We start from the raw sequence: 21,496 nt of genomic DNA, 5'->3' as shown, positions 1-21,496 counted from the left end.
TATTTACAAAGTGGGAATGTCTGTTTAATATATAAAGGAATGAAGATTAATGTATCTGGACGTAACATGCACGATCTTGAATTTACTGAGCTGGTTTACTCATCGTAAGTGTATGGTGACATGTACAAACAAGATGAAACATGAATTTTCCTCTTCGCCCCTCCTCTTCATGCATGCGCAGTCATCTGTATGCATAGTGTCGTTATTCTGTGCTAACCAGCGACTGGAGTAACATGTCTTTGAGTGCTTGTGCGTCAACTATGGATACCAAGAAAGAGTACTTGTTAAATGTTGAATATGGACTTAATTCAATGAAAACCAAATTAATTTGTATCGGACTGGATAGTGATACATTTGAACCAGTGATTTGTGTTGGCAAAGGACTTGTGTTTGGAGTGGAGTTAAATTTGGCAGAGTGGGAGAAACTTGTACATTTAACCCCATTTGTTACGGACTATTTAAATTCTCAAGTGGAAATTACATTTATAAAATCTCTTGGTCGAAAAAACGAACTGGTGGTGCGAAAACTAATGGGTGAAAAATTAGTGATGTTAGAGAAGAAAGGAACACTTCATGCTCCTCGAAACACTGTGTACTTAACTTCAAGTGATTGGCTTTATTTCTTGGAAATATTACCGTGTATTGAACATGCTGTGAAAAACAGTAAAGTTTGTAGTGTTGTGCTACGTGAATATTTTGACTTGTGTACAGATACTATTCGTAATCATGTACAATTGCAGTGTCTTACATGCAGAGGACTTGCCGGAATCCATACCTGTGTAGATGAACAGAGTATTATTAATGGTATGAACATTAGTTTTCCAAGTGTCTCTCTTGATAAGAACAGTGATGTGAACATTGATGGTGAACGATTAAAATTGGAAATGAAAGTATTTTGCAAACAAAAACTCATAGATTCAATTATGGCTGATTTATTTGATAGTGTATCGACACAGCCATGGTGGGGGGAAACCGAAACTCAGCCTTCGGAGGGTATCAATGAAGTGAACGACTCTTCATAAAGAAGGAGAAATTGATTTGTTTTTTCATGTATGCTAAAGAACGTAATATTAAATGTAATAAAAAATATATATAGTGAAAAGTGAAATGTTTTATTTGTGTGTGTGTTTTGTGTTCGTTTCATACACCTCAATATGATAGGATTTTAAAGTTTTTTATAAGAAAAAAATCCTAACATATTTTTTTCCTCGTATATTATAAGTGATACGTATAATAATAATAATAATAATCATAATGAATTCAAATTCTTGAAATGAATGTTAAAATAAAAATTAGTATTTGAAATTATTATTATTATACAACATTGTCTTAAGTATGATAGGACTTTTTTTTTAATTTTTAAAAAAGGAACTAAAATAATTAATATTAAAATTTTAAAAAACAAAAGTCCTATCATAATAATAATAATATTGAATTCACATACTTGATTTAATTTACGAAAGAATAACTGATTAAGTATTTGAATTCATTATTATTATTATGTAGCTATATGATTACATCATTGAATTAAAAATCAGTTTTAGAATCTTTTTTTTTAAATTCTTTAATTCAATGACTTAAAAATATGTTTTATGATATGTGTATTTAATTACATAACTGATCATAAAACATATTTATTTATTAGGAAACGGAGAAAATAAGAAATAAAACATTTGTTTTCAAAGAGAAAAAATAATACAGTGTTTATTGTTGATGAAAATATTTACACAATTAAAACGACGGTAAGTATAGTACATTTTAAAAAGAACGTTAGATTTTGTTTCCATTGTTCACGTGTTGATAACTTCACAACTGCCATATACTGTTCACTGATGATACTACTGCTGTTGATGTTGATGATGAAACGTAGATAGAAGTCAATCTTTACATTGAAGATGATGTCCATACACACGATGACGATCTTTTACTCTCTGAAATGAAAAAAATTGAAAAACAAACTTAAAATTTATTTTATCTATAATCATGAAGAAATAATAATACATACAAACACATTATAATAAAGAAGAAGAAGAAATGGCTACCTGCAATAATATGAAAAGAAAGTAATCAAAACAATCGAAGAAGAAGAATGAAGACATGATTACCTGTAGAAGTAAATACAGCAAGCGACGATCATTTTTTTCTGGAGTTGATGAGAAAGTGTAATGAAATTCATTTAAGGACTTTCCTTTAGCTTTGAAGCATAGGAAAAGATATGAATAATGTCCACATAGGGATGATTTTACACTTTGAATTTGTTTATTATTAAATGTATAAGAAGTGGAATTTCTACGTAGAAATTGAATATGATGCATTACATATGGAGGAAATCCAAATGTATCGAAGTAGTGGGCACGGCCATCAGTATGAATATATACGGAAATCCAGTGTGTGCCAAGTTTGTTCGAGGGATCTGTATTTATGATGATAGCTGCAGGTAGTGGAACATGTGCTGGTAATTCATTGGCTGCATATACGCCAACGAAATGATTGTGAAATAAAGAATTTGTTTGCAAAGCATTCAATAAATCTAGTGTAGAGGACATCATGTATAAAAATGCAGACATGTACATATATGATATGATATTTAAATAACGTACCTTTAAAAATCCATGATGATGTTCCTCTGATGATCCACTTCTAAGAGAGATTGGAATTCTCCATACACAATGCAGGAGATAGGTGCTGGTAGAGGCTTCGTAAAATGAACTTCCAGACGAACACACCCATGACGTATAAGATTCCAATGCTGCACAGCGCTGGCTTCTCCATCTTGAGTAATGTCGAAAACAAAGATAGTGTATCCTTGAGGAAAGTCAAGGCGAGGAATATTGTTGCCATGATTGGAAAAGTGAATGCCTGATCCACAGAATAAGGTATGATATGAGGAAACATAGAGGTTGTTTTCGAAAATTGGTTGTAATGGTTTTGAAGGTACAGGTTTTCCATCAATGTATAGAGAGAAGAAATTGATGTCAAAATGTTTGAAATGAAATGGATTTGAAGTTATTGTTCCTGTATAGGCATCATTTTGTGTGAACGCCACAATCACACGAGTTGGTAATACTCCCATAAATAAATTATCAATTGTTTTTGATTGAAGATCCTTTGGAATGACGAACGACTTCATTTGCACTCTTGTGAGAGGATATTTGGCTGTTGTTGATTGTAGAAGCTTGTTATGTGCTAGTTTTATTGTAGGACTAACATTAATCTTTTTAATATGTAAAGCAGCGTCTAAAATGTTCACTTTAGCCTCAACAGACGCATCACTAGCGATGAGACAAAAGTTTGGCTTTGCAGGAATTAACTTGAGACGTAATTCTACTCCTTGGATTAAAAATTTATCTTGATTAAAAATATCACAATGAAGATGTCCAAGCATGTCGAATTTTGCACTTTTTTTTGTTAATTCATAACGTTGTTGAAATCCTTTATTACCACTAGATGTTGCATCCATATGTCCAGCAGTATCTTGAAACCAGAATGCACATTGAAGATGAGTATTTTTAGCAGAATCATCATAATTTAACAGTTTTTCAATGTATGATCGATATGGATGATTATGAGATGGAAATGAAATCAGTTTGTTATTTAAATACACTTCCACTTCACTGAACATAGAATTTAAAAAGTCATTAATAGGAGCCACAGCTTTATCACTTTCACCAAATGCTGATCCATCAGGCTTAACGATTTGAGCTTCGATGTAAAGAAGAGTATGTGGTAGATCTATGTATTCATCACTTGTTCCTGGGATGACAAACTCTATAGGAGCATTATCAGCTAGTGAACTGATTGGTTTGTATGTAACGACATGATTATCCAATATACTGGTTTGCGTTGGTTTTGTAGAAAAAATATCTAGTTCACTTTTTACACACTCGCAGGATTGATGATGTAAGAAAGCCATAATGGTGATGATTTAATCAAAGATATCGTGTGATAACTTCCTCTTCTTATAAGACTGATTTTTCTTTGTTTTCTGTGTACGTTTCCTCTTGCCCTTCTTCTTCTTGCGCTTGATGATGTGTAATGGTGAAGGGTTAAAGATGGAATGATGTGTAATTCTTCTTTTCCTTCGTTGATATCCAGATCCAAGCATAGATTTCAGTTTATTTTTTGCTTTGTCTTGCAAGACGGATCTCGCTTCACCCATTCGTTGATGAAAGGATTCATTAATAGGTTGATTGTCGATGATGACATCAGTAATAACGTTTGCTCCAGATTTTAATAATTCCTTTCCTACTGTTTTAGCTCCTTGTTTTACTAGTGGCATGACAGAACGAAATAATCCTCCAAGGAAACTTCCAATACCATGTCCAACTTGATAAGGGGAGCCAACATAAACGTTTCCAGTTCCAGAAAGAGCTTGTTTTTGATAATATTGTAAATATGGATTATTCATATTTGTCGATGTTGACGCACTGGTCGAAAATGTAGTTTAACGCATACAGTTCTGAAAGTGAATGCCAGTGGAGAGCCTGTACTATCTCTTATATCTATTTTGATGTGTTCAAAATGCATCTTCTCTATAGGCACATAATGTGGAGGATTAAAAATTTCTATAACACTACTTCCAAATGTATGATTCACAGGATTCATATTTATGATACGTAATAATGGTGCTACTGTATCTCCAACAAATACAGATTGAATTATATCACAATACACATACATTGTAGATGGAAGTCCTAAACGTAAATTTGGAATGCTTTGGCCTTGTTGCATATCCTTTAAATCAACGCTTGGATCAAACCCCAACATCGCACTAACACTTGGTGATAATGCAACGTCTACATCTATGTCTTTATGAAGACGTCGTATAAAACAGGTATTACTCTCACGAGTATAAGAAATATGTAAATTTGTGAATCTGTTGTACGTATTTATTATCTTTATCAGTTCTGATATGTCAGTGTAATAACGTACAGGAATAGTTATAAATTTCCATTCATCACTTTTTGCAGGTTTGTAAAAAATTTTATTATTTTCGTCATTAATATTTAATATTGAATGAGGATAATGAATTTCAACAATAGCCACTTCCCACTTTTCATGGAATTCCATTCTTTGATGAAGTTTCGTAGTGTATGATGTTAAGGTGTTGTCAGGAAAATATTCCATAGAACTATTACTGGGAAGCGTAACGTAAAAATCTCCATCAGGTTCCATTGTACTTCTCGATCTTCTTTACGGATGATGCAGGTATCCAGGAATCGAAAGAAGAAGGATATCCTTTCCAATGAACAAGATATTCTTTTCTGCTGCCTTTTCTTCTTGTACGTATGATTTTATCTATGTAAAATGTCTTTGATAACGTCACAGGTTGTAATTCCTCTCTGTAAAATAATCCATCCAGTGGTTCCTTGTTTAAATCTTCAATTTCATAAACAGGTGGATCTCTTGGTATTATCTTCTTCACTTTAAATATTTCCCAAGTCCAATTTTGCATATATCCTTTATCAAATGTACGTTTAGTTTTACTAATTCGTACTGTATCACCAATCTTAAGATGTTTTGAGAAATTTGGATTCTTCTTCTTCTTCTTCTTTATTTTATTATCATATTGATTATGCCATACTTGTAATAGGTTATTTTGAGAAACATTTGCAGGTGACATCTTTATACTTGAATGATAACCTTCATTGTATGATTTCACAAGAAGAGGTAATACATTTAAATAATTATACGTTTGATACTTTGTAAAATACTTCCACATTTTTTCTTTTAGAGTTCTGTTAAAACGTTCTACAATACTAGCTTTTATATCAGGATTTTTAGTTGTAATATGTTTTATTTTGTTGTGCACTAAGTACTTCTGTATTGTTTTATTAGTAAACTCACTCCCTTTATCTGTTCGGAATGTAATTGGTTTTCTGTCTTTGAACACAATTTGCAATGCTTTTAAGACATCATTTGTACTTTTAGATTTTAATGGCACAGCCCATGCATATCGACTGAACACATCTATCACTGTCAGAATATAACGATATCCATCATTAAATTTATGAAGAGATTGAAGATCATTAATATCACTTTCCCACTCATCATCAATGTTATTCACTACATAGAAATCTCTTTTAAAACGACGACGTACAGGTTTGTGTAACGTATATGTTGTTTGTTGCAGTAACCATCTTCTTATACAATGTATAGGAATTTTCTTCTTTGTAGCTATCCACAATTTTTTAACAGTTGAAAATGAGGCAGGATGTGAAGGGTTGTAGTAAATCTTGCTTAACTGTTTGTTTACGGTTTCCACCTTGACCATACTGGACGTTTACAGGCACGTTTCCTTTTCCTTATAGGAGATATTACTTTTTCCTTTTCTTCTTCTTCTTCTTCTGCTTCTTCGTCGTCTTCTGGAAACGATTTCAGAGGTACTTTTTCCCTTGACGATGATGCTGTTGGTGATGCTTTAGTTCGTCGTAAAATATATGACAAACGTTTTGGATTTCCAATAAGTTCTTGAGGTGTGTTATTAGAAGATAAATAATTACAAAATTTCTCCCATCCCGGTGGATTTGTGTGTTTCCGGGGTCGCGACACATCAGAAATTAAATCTACAATGTGAGATCCTTCTAGTTTATCACCTCTGATGTAAACAGTTCCTTTATTATCCCACGTGATATTATCATCATGTTTCATTCTATGTAGTAGTAATTCAGCTCTTTTACGAAACATTTTGGGTATAGATAATAATATTTCTTCTTCTACTTCAGGCTTCTCTGATTTAGTTGACGTAATTGAAAGTGTCACAGGTTCTTCTTGTTTTCGTATTAAATGTAAATATTTTTGAAGAATATTGTTATACTGATTCCACTTTTCTTCATCACTAAGCGATGATAACTGTAAAATCTCTTGCATTTCTTGATCCAAATTAGATTCACGTTTCTCCAGGGCTGATGATGATGATGATGTTGGTGTTTGTATACGATTCAGAACTTCAGGTGGAACTAAAATCATCTTCTTTGCGTGTTCCATTGTACTAACGGAATAGTAAACTTGATAATGCACCAGTTAAAATAGGAGCTAATAATGCCGGTAGGAATCCACCCTGCTGCTGTACTAATAAATGCTTCTTCTTCTTTTGGATGGAGTTTCCTTTCTTCACAAGATATCGAAGCGTCCTCTTGTATCGCTTTAATCTTGCTTTCTGTGTCTTTGTAAGAGGTACATTCCCTTTTAATACATTATAACAACATTCACAAATACTTCGAATCACTGAAGAGTCTGCATTGGCCAGTATAGCTTTACGTAATTTAGGATTTGCTTTGCTCAGCGTACGAAGAAGATCTCCGTGTTTTACTCTTGGAGACATATTGTCAGAATGAAGAAACACAGTTTAAAACAATCATTATAAACACATCTTCTTCTTCTTCTATTTCGATGGAACATAAACGTAATGATAAATATCATCAGGAAAGATATTTGTTTGAAAACGAAGTTCATCTGGCGTATCCTGTTTTAAATCAATAAAGAAATATCCATATGGTAACTTTGTTGCGTCGTTGAAACTTTCTTGAAGAAATTTTGGATTCTCAGGAGTTAATTGATAACTCAAATGTTTAATTTGTGATTTATCTCTTGGATTTTTAAATAATACGAGATAAGAACAATTCAAACTCATATCTCTGCTTCCTTTTCCCTGATGAAATATGTTTTGTGTAATAAATAGTACACTAAGATTTCTATGATGAGAACCCTTTGTATAGAAATCAACTATATTGCGGTTCACTTCACACATTTGATCATCAATAATAATAAGATGTGGTCCAGTTTCAGGTAAAAAGTCTTTTGTTCGAGGTAATCCTTCAATAAATTGTACTTTTGTCGAAATTTCTCTGTATGCATTTTGCCATTCTGCATAGTACCAATAAATATGACGAAACGATGTATTAACCATACGTGATAAATTGGACAGGAAACGTATTACAAAGGAAGTTTTTCCACATCCACTTGGTCCGGCAACAATACATGAAAAGGGATGTTTCCACGTCGTGTCCATGTTAAAGAGTATGATCATTCTTTCCTTATACGTATATTTATAAAGGGCCTTATTACATTTCTCTTCTTCTTTTGTTGGAAGTAGTGTAGCCATATGGAAGAGTATCATATGAATTTGGTATTCTACGTCGTTTAATATAATTTATCTTATAAATTTTTGTTTCGGGCATGCTGACGATAGTATGGTCTTTCCTGCGGCAAATTTTTTTCTCATTGGTAATTTTTACTTCAGTAGGACGAGATTCTTCCTCTTCTTCTGCATCCTCTTCATTATCTACTATCATTTTCTTCATTACATCAAAATTTAGGTGTTTTGAAGATTCATAGTTTAATGAAAAGCCTCGTATCTTGCATACTTGAAACTCCTTCTTCGTACTGGGATCAAAAATACGTAAGCTGTAATTCTTCGGGCCCGCCGATACATATTCTGAAATATAGGCTTCTTTACCATATTCGAGGACTTCATTTGTTAAATCGCCTAAAAAGTCACCAGTTGGAATTGTACTTTCACCAGGTTTTTGCGTATAAATGACGGAATCAGTATCAAAATATAATACTCTTTCTTGTAGTTGATCTAAATATTTGTACAATTCTAATCTTGCTTGTGCTGTTGTGTATGCGGCTATGACAACATTTACTGTTGGTAATGAAACAGGAACGTCATCGGTGTATTGCCAATACACATATAACATGTCATCATTTACTGGAAATATTTGATGAACATCTATATCATGAGATGATAATTTCTCATATAATTCCTTGGGTTCATTAATAATGCTGACATGACCCATGTTCTCACGTTGACCAAATTTTCCCCAAAATGAATTTAGCATTAATTTAGCTAAACTTCTAAGTGCTGGATTATGTTTAATTTTGTTCTCATCTAGACGTATTCCTTCCTTTTCATAAAATTGCTGAATGTACTTCTTCTTTAATTCATCTGTTTCACACCATGATGGCCATCCACTAGCTTCTGTTTTTGCTTTCAGGAAGGTGTTTATGTATTCTGCAAATAAGCCACCACTTTTTGTTTTTTCATCATATTGAACAACGTCATATGCCCATATTTCATGAATATCTATTATTTTGTACCCTTTTTCTAATGCCTTTCTTACTTCATCTGCTACCCATGTTCCATGTAGAACTCGGTCTTCATCGTTGTGATTACAAGGTGCTTGGTTTAATTCATCACAACATGTACGGCAGAGTGGAAACATCAATCTATCATTTGATTTATAAGGGAGGACAGGATGAAACAGTTGTTTTGGAGGCAAAATACTGAGCTTAACTAATCCTTCTACTTCTTCAATGGTGGGAATATTTGAATCTCCAGGCAGGTAGATAGTAGGATGACGAATTGGAAACTTCTTAGTCTTAGAGATAAATGGGTACAATGAAATAACATCTTTGTATTTTATGGTTTCTCCTTCAGATTCTTGTGCTTTATGATACAAACGTATGGCATTCACACGTCCTCCATAAAAAGCATCACGAGGATTTAATGGTGATTTCTTTGTATACGGATGATTACTAACATACTTCTTCATCTCTTCATTTCTTGCCAATTGTTTTTTAAATTCACAACCCCATATTTCATGCACTTCACAACCAAAATCTTTTAATTTTTGGATTTTCTTCTTTGTTGCTTCATATCGAAATTCCATGGTATCTGTAGCATTGTTATAGATGGGTTTATCTCTGTCGTTAGGGTAGCAGTAGATACAACCATGTGTGAAATCGCCTTCATACTCCCAGACGTGTATTTTTCCTGTATTGGGATCTGTCCATACACCATCTACTTTCATTGATGCTATTCGTTTTTTCTTACTACGTGCAGCATTGGTAATTTGGATGTTTCTGGTTTTTTCTTCCCAAGCTATCCATTGTACTGCTTCAACTGATTGTACATCTCTCCATCGATATCCGTTCTTTGGTATGATACCAATTGTATTTTCCTTTAAGAAATTTCTACGATACACTAAATTACATGCACTGGCAATTGTAATACATTCAAGTAAGGGATTGACATTAGTTTCAGATTCAAATGTATTCATAAAGGAAATACAGGCTTGACGTAATACCTCGACATCCTGTACACAATACTTGATGAGTTCTTCTTTCATTTTAAAGATGTCGTTTTGATGTTCGGTATACCATTGGAGAAACTTACGTCTTTCGTCTACTTTCATAGTATCTGCTCCATAATATTTAATGTCTGGAAGCGGCCCTTCATAGGTTTGGTTCTCACGTCGATTAAAGAAGTGTGGGAAATATCCTTTGCACGATTGAAGCCCAAATGCACCGCTTAATTTACTTAAGGGCATAGGAAGAAAGCTTAGTGAATCGATGAAGGTTACGTTTCCTATTTTAAGAGAGAGAATTTTTGCTCCATTCATGATTACTTCTGGAGTCCAATTCATCTTCTCAACCATGGTCTTAATGATGAAATGTGCGTCATATCCCTTTGAATTATGGGCAACACAGATTACTGATTTAATGTTTGGTCGACGTTGTTGAAGATGTTTTAGAAAATCTTCTATTACATTTTCTCCGTCAAATATATTTTCTCGCTTTCCACAAATGACACAATCATTCTTGATGTTGTTATCTTCATAACATTGGTAACATACATGTTGACTAACCAAGACATTAGGTATATGCTCATATATGTTTGCGTCCTCGTCTTCTATTTTCGTATCTTGTGTGCATTCAATATCATAAAACAGAATCATAGATTTCTTCTCCATGATGATTTTTTCATTGGCTTTTTTCGATTTTCTTCTTTCATTCACTTTCATGTAACATTCATGATTGGGTGGTACTATATCATAGCAAATGTTGCAATAAGTTTCTCCACATACGTGAGAACGTTTTTCTTTCACTACATAAATTTTCAAACACTGGACACAGCATTTCACAGTTGAACATAAAGGCTTTCCATTTTGATACGGCGCTGTCTTGTGATAGTCATAGCATGACTGACCATAAAATTCTCGATTACAATCATTGCATGTAATATGGGTTTCTTTAAAATCACATGGTGGCTTCTGATGACAACGAAAACATACAGCTGTACAATGTTTCAAATGTTCATGCTTTTTTTCATATTTCTTATGACAGCTTTCGCAATAAAAATTACAGCTAAAACATGCTGTCAAGCTTTCAATAACGTTGTAGTGGTTATCTATAAACAGTAAATTTAAAGGTGTTCTCTCGTTATCACTTGGTGGTGCTTCAAACATAACATCACTTCCTGAAAAGTCCCTATACACTGTGATTTTGTAATCCTTTAAATATTCCTGAAATTTACGAATTTCAGGAATTCCACCACCATTACTAAGATCTACATCGGCAGCTTCACACAGTTCTTCTGCTTCTTTTTCTATGATATATTTACTTTGATTTTTTACATATCTATTATATTCAGTTTGATTTCTTGCCTTGTATTTTTTCAGTCCCATGGCAACGACGATTGCATGTGCTAAACATCTTGTGCCTTTATTTTTAATTGTGATAATACCACGTTTTGCCTTTACATATTCTTCAGTATTCATAACATGTTGTTTCAAAGGACCTTGTCCTCTTGGCATACGTACATGATGAAAATTCACGATGCAATCTTCATTTATAAGAAAAGCCGCATTACTTTGCAGTACTTTCTCATAACTTATCCATAGAACTTCTGCTGAAAGATTTCTTGCTTCTCTGAATGATAACCAAAATGGACGATGTCCTTCTCTCTCGTTTGTGATTGTTATTCCTACGTAATCATGCTGGTCCACATTACGTAGTAAATAATCTATTAGTCCCCGTAGACTTGCTTCAATTGCCGTAAAAGGGTTTTCATCTGCACGCACGGGGGCTAGACGAAATCGTAGCATTCTACCCTCCATATTGTATCTTCTGTATTGTCTTCTTCGTTCTTCTATTATATGAAATCTATTGTGTCCATCATTACGGATGTTATTTCCGAATCCTACTTGTATATTTGAATTTCGTTGTGCTTGAAATACGACTAGCAATTCGTCCATTCTTTTTTCTATGTCGTCTAAATCGACTTCCATTTCTTCGTGTTCTGTACTAGCCTCTGCTAATATTTCCATAATTGAGGGATATATTACTTCTTCTTCTTCTTTTCTGGGCTCGGGAAACAAATTGTTAATCCAATTTTCTAGTTCATTCTTGTAAAACTTATCATCTTCTTCTTCTATCTTCATCTCTTCCTTATTGTAATCCTCTCCTATTATTTGGGAAAACGTGAGATTTAGCAGCTCTTCTTCATTTCTCCTTTCTTCGACGTCTTCTTCTGTTCCTTCTTGTAACCACTTTATAATTTCTTTAATACGGCCTGATGCTTCTTCTGTTATCGTTCTATTGCTAGCACTGTTCAATAATTGTAATAGTTCTTCTTCATCATATTCTTCTTTTTCTACTGGAATTTGAATTTCATTAGTTTCTCTTTCTTCTTCTTCTTCTTCTTCTGTTGTTGCTTCTTCTATTCTTTCTTCTATTTTCATTTGTTCTTCTCCGTCTTCTTCTTCTTGCATTTTTTCATGATGATCTATTTCCATTTCTTCTTCTTCTTGCATTTCTTCTTCTTCTTCTTCTTCTATCCCGATTATGGCATTTATTTCACTTAAAAGAACTTGCGTTTCGTTATTTACACCCATTACCTCTTCTTCTTCTTCTTCAATGTCATTAATGAAGACCGTAATCTCCTTCAGTAAATCTTGCGTACTCTCTTTTGCCATTTTTCTTCCTCAGATGTATATATACGTAATGCAATATGTGTAAACGGTATATGAATATGATATATAATAGGATATATAAATCTTATTTAAATGGAATATATATATATATATGTATATAAATATTTTGATAGGATATATAAGCGTTTAAAAGAATATACGAGTAAGTAAAATGTGATATATAAGTAATTAAAAAGGAATAATAATAATAATATCAACGGGAATAGGGAAAAGGATTACACTTATCTTTATTTGTATGCAACCTAAAATAAAAAAGAAATGAATTTTGTTACTTATAAATCAATATATATTAGATATATAAATATATACTATATAAGACAGAACTTTATGATGTCAATGAAATAATCTCTCATCATACCTTTTAAATATTTTTAACTTTTCTTCCTATTCCATGGGATGAGGAGTGAAACAAATGTATGTTCACAATCTCTTTCAAATGTATTGACTAATAAAGATATGTAGATTACACGGCCTTTTATACTTATTCTGTTTTAGAATTTTATCGTTAATTTTAGTGAACGCGAAATCCGTATTTCCTCCTCCTCCTCTCTACACGTCTTTCTTTTATACTGTCATTAATTTTAGCGACCACAAATTCAATGCTATCTTCTTTACAACTTAACGAAAAGATGCTATTGACTTTCCCCGGAAAACCGTTCCTACATGTGTCTTACTTGTCTTATTCATATGCTCCCCCTTAACGTGTGAATGAGGGAGGGAAGACATTTTAAACTAAAAGATTTCATCTCTTTTTCTTACGTGATACAGCGTTCATCTTTAGTGCACGGGAAGTCACAGATTGGAATCCTGTCACGATATGGAATCAACACTAGGAAAACTATGGAATCGATACTAATATTGTTTATTTTATATTATTTTTACGTGTAAGAATACCACCCCCGGGAGCCCGCAACTTTTTACCCCTTAGATGTCATGTTACTGATTTCAAAGTGTCTTTATTGAATACATCACCTTCGAAAACTATAGAATCGATACTAATACTGTTTATTTTAAATTATTTTACGTGTATGACTATTACCCCCGTGAGCTCACCACTTTTTTACCCCTTAGATGTCATGTTACTATTTTCAAAGTGTCTTTATTGAATACAACACCTTCGAAAACTATGGAATCGGTACTAATATTGTTTATTTTAAAATATTTTACGTGTATGAATATTACCACCCAGGGAGCCCCTCGACAAGTGAACTTTATGTTAGATAATATTATTACATGAGTACTGTACTTTGATCTTAGGGGATTCGGTGAATCAATGGTAAAGCGTTCACTTGTGATGCGATAGGGGACCTTGGTGATTTAGTGTCCACGTCTCATATAGCCTCGCTGCTGAAAGGGACGCTATGACAATATAGATGAAAGTAATTTTACAAGTACTAGGGGACTCGGTGAATCAATGGTAAAGCGTTCACTTGTGATGCGATAGGGGGCCTTGGTGATTTAGTGTCCACGTTTCATATAGCCTCACTGCTGAAAGGGACGCTATGACAATATAGATGAAAGTATTTTACAAGTACTTATTGTCTTTTCGAGTGCAAAATAATACGCGTTCAATACTACACAGAGGCTTGTAGTGTTTGAGTCCCGTCGCCCAAAGCTTGGACCTCTCCCAACAAAAAATTTCTTAATGCACGCCTGTGTACATAGCTAGTATACGAATTCTATGACGGGATTCTGAGCATTTTAGAAGAAATTGATGATAATAATAGGGAATATTTTAACTACTTTCGTCCTTTTAAAGTAATATCACATACAGCTTAGACTATAATATGGAGAAAACTGTATAAAGTTCAACTTCCTAGATCAACTTAAAGAAATGGAGAAATGTTCTCTTATTTGAGAATAGACAATTGTTTTAACTTGAAGATTTGTGCCCCATGTTGAAATCGTGGGGTACTGTGGATCAGTGGTAAAGCGTTCACCTCCGGTGATTGGGGTCCCTGGTTCGATCCTAACTTTTCGCCGTGTGAACTTTGTGGTGCATATAGCCTCGTTGCTGAACGGAACGTTAAACTCAAAAATCAATCAACATCATGTGTACATAGGTAACGTCATCCGAAATGAATAAGCAACACTAGTTTTGTCAAGTATTAGATCTCAAACACTGTTTTAATATTACCTAAAACACACACACACATACATATTTTCGCTTCGTGTTGTCTGAAACCATGACCTAAGATAATGTTGACGCAACAGCTGGAGAACAACATTGAAATACAAAACATGTTCTGTTATCTTATTTTTCTGCTCTTTGCAAGTAGACATTGGAGATACAGAAACTCTCTCAGTTCGTTGACTTATGTATGTGTATTTAACGTTAGATTTCACTCTTATTAACATTAGAAAATTATGAAATTAACTTCAGTGACTCAGTGGTAGAGTGTTTACCTCTGGTGCATGAGGTCCCGTGTTCAAATCACATGTCTTTTTTTCTATATACTTGTCATTAATTTTAGTGACCACAAATCCCCTGCTTCCTTTACAACTTAACGAAAAGATGCTATTGACTGTCCCCCGGAAAACCGACCTTATCATTTCATTTTTACGTTCCAGAGGGCACGGTGGACTCAGTGGTAGAGCGTTCACTTCAAGTGCTTGGGTCCCTGATTCGATCCCAGTTCGTGCCCTATGAACTTTGTGGTGGACAAACATCATATGCGTGGATTTCCCTTCGGAGTTCACCAGTTTCCTTCCACTTTCTTCATTACATCATTTCATTCATTTTTTCATTATCACCTCTCCTTCATTAGCCTAGTAGACGTAACCGTAGGACGTAAAACTCTGTGGACAAACACCGTGTACGTGAATTTAATGCAACATTTCATTCATTCATTTCTCATTACCATCGTCCCGGCTGGAGCTCATGTGATTCGGATTCCACGTTAATCAGTAGGTCCACGTCTCATATAGCCTCGCTGCTGAAAGGGGCGCTAAACTAAAATCAACTCAACTCATCAACTCATCATCACCGCCTGCATTAGCATAGCCGACATAACTGTAAGACGTAAAACTTAGTGGTTCAGATTCCACGTTAATCAGTAGGTCCACGTCTCATATAGCCTCGCTGCTGAAAGGGACGCTGAACTAAAATCAACTCAACTCATTACCATCGCCTCCATTAGCATAGCCGACATAGAAAGACAGACAGACCTTGTTGGCTTTATTGTTGGACGTAAAACTCTTCATTGTTTAAAAGATTTCATTTACAGACAGAAAGACAGACGTATACATCATATTATCAAAATTAAAATACCAAGTCTACAGACACTTCTTGCGTCAATTGCAATGCGAACCAGAAAACATTCTTATCATTTTTCTCAGAACCATCATAGAAGTTCACTTGAAAGAGACTAGCAAAACAGACATTCACATATATGTCGTCAACTGCTATCTAATTGCAATGTGCGTCAGAAAACATTCAAGAATTTCATCTTATCTTTTTTTCTCAGAAATCAACGTTCAGTATAATACAAACTAGCTTTCTCTATCGAACACGGAAACGCGAAGTAAATACATTGTCTGAAGTACATTTATAGTTAAATGAAAACCTAACATATTGTTTTATTCTTTCAGGAATAATCATAGACCGTAATATTTTTAATAATATATTTTTTTACTTACCTATTTTAATAAAATCGTCTGATGATAACACTTATTCTCAGCTTTAGGCATCCAACGGATCAACCACGTACAAAGACACACACACACTCACTCACTATTACAAATATGAAGTGAAAGTTTTTACGTGGAAGAGGATCGACACACACACTTTACTCTTCTAACTCTGAATCACAAATGTTCTCTGTATACACACACACACACACACACACACACACACACACACACACACACACACACACACACACGTGTTTGTCTTAGAGAAACATGTTTCAACAAGTTCGATCATGCCGACCATAATCGAAAACATATGTCGTTACGATTTCAATACAAAAGATAATATCTTTCACATCAAGACTTGAGAAAGTCATGTTTCATTTTGTTTACACAGGTATCTATATGGGACTGTATTTCAATTCTAAATTTCGTTAACGTAGTTTTTTCTGCTATGGGAATATATTATATTGCAATTTCTCGTCACGACTTAGCAGCAAATTCATTTGGCATAATCTGATCTTTAATTTCTCTACATAAGTGATTTTAATTACTTGTCATAACAGACATCATGTGAATATTCATATAACACATTTCACATTCTACAATATGATATGCTATGAGAAGCTACCGTTATTAGAATCCATTCGCAGGGGTCTGGGGGAGGAGTGTATAGGTATGTGTTTCGTTATGGGGCTCATATATGGTTTCTTTTCTCATGTCTTTAAAAAAATTGTGAAATACAATATTTACCTTAGCAACTAAGTCAATTTCGTGAGAAGCTTTGATCATTTGAATATCACGGCTTCTACAGACACTTTGTGGGAATAGGACCAAGGGTCTAATCAACACGATTTTGCATGGGTATGTGTTTCGTTCTGAGACTCATATAATGTGTCTCATCTCACGCTTTAAAAAAATCATGACATATAATATTTACCTTAGCAACTAAGACCAATTTCATACAATCTCCTGAGAAGCTTCGATCATTTGAATATCATGCTTTCAGTTCATATTCTCCAGACATCTCGTGGGAATAGGACCAAGGGGCTTAATCGCTTATGCTCTTTGGCTTTCCATGAGGAGTAGGGGGTGACGGGGGGTCAAATAAACCAAAATTTTCCCACGCGCTTCTGTACTACCCGTAAAAGGCTATGAACATAGCAACTAAAGGCTTGTCGAAACTTGCCTCCCAATTCCAGGAAATGACATCAATTTCTAGGAAAACAAGATAATTTTTTGCTGACTCGGCCATCTATACGCCGGGACATCTACTACGATTGCCTAGCAAAGTTCGACTTTGATACTTTGGAATGTAATTTAATTCATTTAAATTAAGTTATGAATGCAAATTTTTTATGCTTGTTAATGTCCAAATGTTAGTCTTAAAATACCGATCTCTTTAGTAAGGATATTGCATAATAACAGTCTTAGAACAACCAAAGAATTGGATAGTTACTTTTCTGTCCCGTGCGTAACGGTGAGTTGAAAAAGAAAACATAATGTGAAGCTAATTAAATTCTACTTTCCAATTTAAAAATATAATGCAGAGTAAGGAAAATGAATGTAAAACATAAGTGATGGTATATAAAATGAAAATGCTGCCACAAATCGCAGAGAATATCCAATGAAATTGAGGTTGCCAAATGAGCTGTTTGTCTGAGTCCCGTGCGTAACGCTTAATTTCGGCTTATAACTCAAATTTGCAATTGTTTTGGGTGTTTCATTTTATTTAACTATGCACTAATGATTTTTACCCTAATTTTGGCATACTTTTTATTTTATTTTAAAATACATTTTTGTTTAGAAAAGCAGTTTTTGTGTACATATGTCCCGTGCGTAACGCTGAGAATCGCCCTTATGCATAGCATAGTTTGGAAGTTTATAAGAAAAGCGTTCTAATAAACGTTGATTGGAAAACACCTCCATTCAAAGATACGAACCGTCGAAAATGCGAAACGCCATGGCTTGAAAGGTATGAGACCTACCGTAAGCGACCCGAAGAATTGCCTGTGCTCTCTGGTTTAAAATCTTTTGGCACCGGCGCAATGAATTGTATAAAAGAGCTTAGGGTTCGGGATGCATTCTGTTTTCGTTTCGCCTGTATCGGAGGATTCAGAAACATGGATATTTAGACAGAACTTATGCTAATTCTCATGTAACTCCTTGAACCACTTGCGATAGGTCTAATAGTTTTCAAAGCAGGGTGTGATATTTCGCATTTTTGGCAGTTTACGGCATTTCTCTGAAAAGCTACGTTTTTGGAACCATTTATCCTATAACTTATTTCTTGCATTGATATTATAAATCACCTTCTGGTCTTTGGTCATCGAATTTCTAAACACACTGTATAAAACCTAAGTATGTCTTGAATAGAATTCGATCTCGCGTCAGACAGGATTTTTGGCAGCCAGCCTGTCTTAGGCTGATCATGTCTGCCGGATAGCATATTGTAACATAATATAAAAATATCCTTCTTTTATTTACAAATTATGTAAACATTTAAAACGTTATCTTTGTTTTATACATAGTGAGTTGCCTTAAGGAATGAGCTGGATAAATAGTAAGTTTCCTAGGGAAAGCGAAGTGTAGTAAAGTCGAAAGCAATGACAATCTGTTTTTTTTTCTTTCTTTTCTTTTTATTACACTCCCCATCTGTACTCAACTGACTCATTCTGTTGAATGGGACGTGTGTTGCGAGCACTTGACGGACATACAAGTTTCTTGCGTTATTGGGTTGGATGTTGATTGGCGGTTTGTTTGAGGAACGTGACGGAGCACTTCGATTGAGCAGTGGTCCACGTGTCCAGTCAGTAAACATTTACCCTGTCCTCTCAGTCGAACCACTGGAATCTTGTTCAAATCAGTTGACCCTCTGCATCTTGCTTGTATCAATGTAGTTCTTGGAAGGTAATTCACAGTATCTAGATATAGTTCCTGATGTGTGAAGCTTTATTTACATAAACCAGGGTGGATGGGTAGAGAATTCAACAATATCTCACTCTCATGATTGAAAGTATAGGAAGGTTACCAAAGAGCACGCACTTAATATTCATTTTCAAATAGCTCCAAAAGTAATGAAGCAAAAATTATATAAATTGTACAAAGTTTTAATTGAAGTTTAGGCTACATAGTAAGAAATAGAAAAGTTTACTACTAGATGTAGAAATTGAGATACACGTTAAAAAGTTAAAAAAAAAAACAAACTCAAATGCGTACTCTTAAGGACCAGTGTCCCAAAGAGTGCGTTTTGCGGTCCCTAAGAGGGCGCAATCAACACCTATCATACTTGAAACCTAAACCCCTTCGTAAGACCAACACTGCTCATGTCACCATCGTTTACAATTAATGCACTGAATCCAATCTTCGTCAATTGGTTCTTCATTCAATTCGTGACACATTCCGCATTAATGATGATTTTTTAAATTCTTAGTTCGTGGTTTCATTACATTATTCCACCAACAAGAACAAATTCCTGAATAACACCTTTAGTGTATGTCTTTTCTTAATTCTTAGTTCGTGGTTTCATTACAACCGTAATCGAAGCCATATTTCGCTCAGCATCTTCCTCCAGAACACTTCCAGAATCTTTATTTTGATCATTTCTTCACTTCTTAGGACAATATCATGATATGATGCAAGGCAATGGCAAACTACCATGGACTAAAGGCCTACCTTCTGGCAGAATATCACATTACCATTGTAATTTAAGAAATTTTGTGAATTTTAAAATACTTCTTATAGATGATTTACAGTTGGTGCTTGAATCGAAGACAAACAATTACAAATAATTCTACAATCCATTCAAACATCAGATTACACTCCGAGAGTAACTGATGAGAATAACCACAGTCTGTAATATGAATGCCGCTACCCACACACACTATCGAAGAAATTCTCCCAAAGAGTACGGCGCATTCTTTGGTAACTCACTAACGCGCACTCTTTGGGAAACAGCAGTCAACTCGAGTAAAATTCATCCATGTGGCTACACATGCAAGACCCCCGAAACAAAGCCATGGTAAACAATTCTATCTGCATTCATGTTTTCTACCATGCAACAAGGGTACTGTAGTTAGCTGCTATATCAGAATAATTTCTTAACTAAGAGTATTAAAATATTACATCAAGAATTCAAAAAAAAAAGTTATTTTTAGCTGTATTTTCTGTTTGCAGCGATCCGTTAATTCCCTTTTCTTCGTATCAACTCTCACACAAAGAGCGTAGCAATAACAATTCTTTGTGTTACCACTTTAGTGTAATTGGCACTGCGCGCTCTTAGGGCGTGCGTGCTCTTTGGTAACCCTCCTCTATGCCAGAGCACACATTTATAATTTTTCCAACACTTTGTTTAAACTTACAATGGAGTAGTTAGTAAAGTAACTACTAACCAACTGGGCTGACTAGATACGATCCCCCTTGAAGATTGATTTTTTTTTCACGTTCTACCCTCCAATACTGTTAAGAGGTTCTTCCAATTTATAAAAAAAAAGAGCATGGTGGTTCAGCGGTAGAGCGCTTACCTCTAGTGCATGGGGTCCCTGGTTCTATCCCAGACCAAATATGTTTGTGGTGGACAACATCGCTTCCGTGGGTTTTATGGGGTGTGCTCCCGTTTTCTTCCACATACTCATTCCACCAATTATTCCATCATCACTCATTTGCTTTAAGCATCGTCTCCCTTAAACTAAAAGACATAATATGGGACGCTAAACTGAAATATTCCCTTTCATGCCATTTCCAATTTATGTAAAACGGGTATGTGAGGGAATAGCGCTGACTATTTCATCTCCTACTTGGCCAATGTCCAAGAAGTATGAAGCTTTACAACCACTCATCTTGGTTGCTCATCCTGGGATCGGGACTCCTAGGAGGTTGCGAGAGGAATATCGTAGGCGGTTGTAATGGGAAGTGAAAAAGACATGCAATTAGGATGTAATACCAGAAAAAAAAAACATTTTTTTATTTTTTTAAATTTCTTAGTTTAATAGGCATATTTTACATCCAAACATTTTGCCAATTACAGCAAATAATATTAAACAAGATTTTAAACTTCTAACCGTAAGGAATAAAAATAATCTTGTAAA

The 21,496-nt window shown here is 34.5% G+C and overlaps 2 protein-coding genes across 2 annotated transcripts in view; one reads left to right on the top strand and one right to left on the bottom strand.

Annotated features, from left to right (window-relative positions):
- The window catches only part of LOC145688064 (uncharacterized), a gene marked incomplete in the record, with an annotated part of 846,580 nt that overhangs the window by 191,762 nt on the left and 633,322 nt on the right, over window positions 1–21,496 (top strand).
- LOC145688063 (uncharacterized protein F54H12.2-like) lies at window positions 1,710–4,503 on the bottom strand. The gene is made up of 2 exons (XM_081761770.1): window positions 2,601–4,503; window positions 1,710–1,931 (listed from the first exon to the last, which is right to left on the bottom strand). The coding sequence occupies exon 1, from the start codon at window positions 3,911–3,913 to the stop codon at window positions 2,603–2,605; it is 1,311 nt and encodes a 436-aa protein (XP_081617896.1). The 5' UTR covers window positions 3,914–4,503; the 3' UTR covers window positions 1,710–1,931; window positions 2,601–2,602.

Source organism: Thermobia domestica, chromosome 6 (assembly GCF_964235325.1).
Source record: "Thermobia domestica chromosome 6, izTheDome1.hap1.1, whole genome shotgun sequence".
NCBI classification, from domain to species: Eukaryota; Metazoa; Arthropoda; class Insecta; order Zygentoma; family Lepismatidae; genus Thermobia; species Thermobia domestica.
Note: the sequence above shows the minus strand (reverse complement) of the source record. Positions and strands in the feature narration are given on the sequence as shown.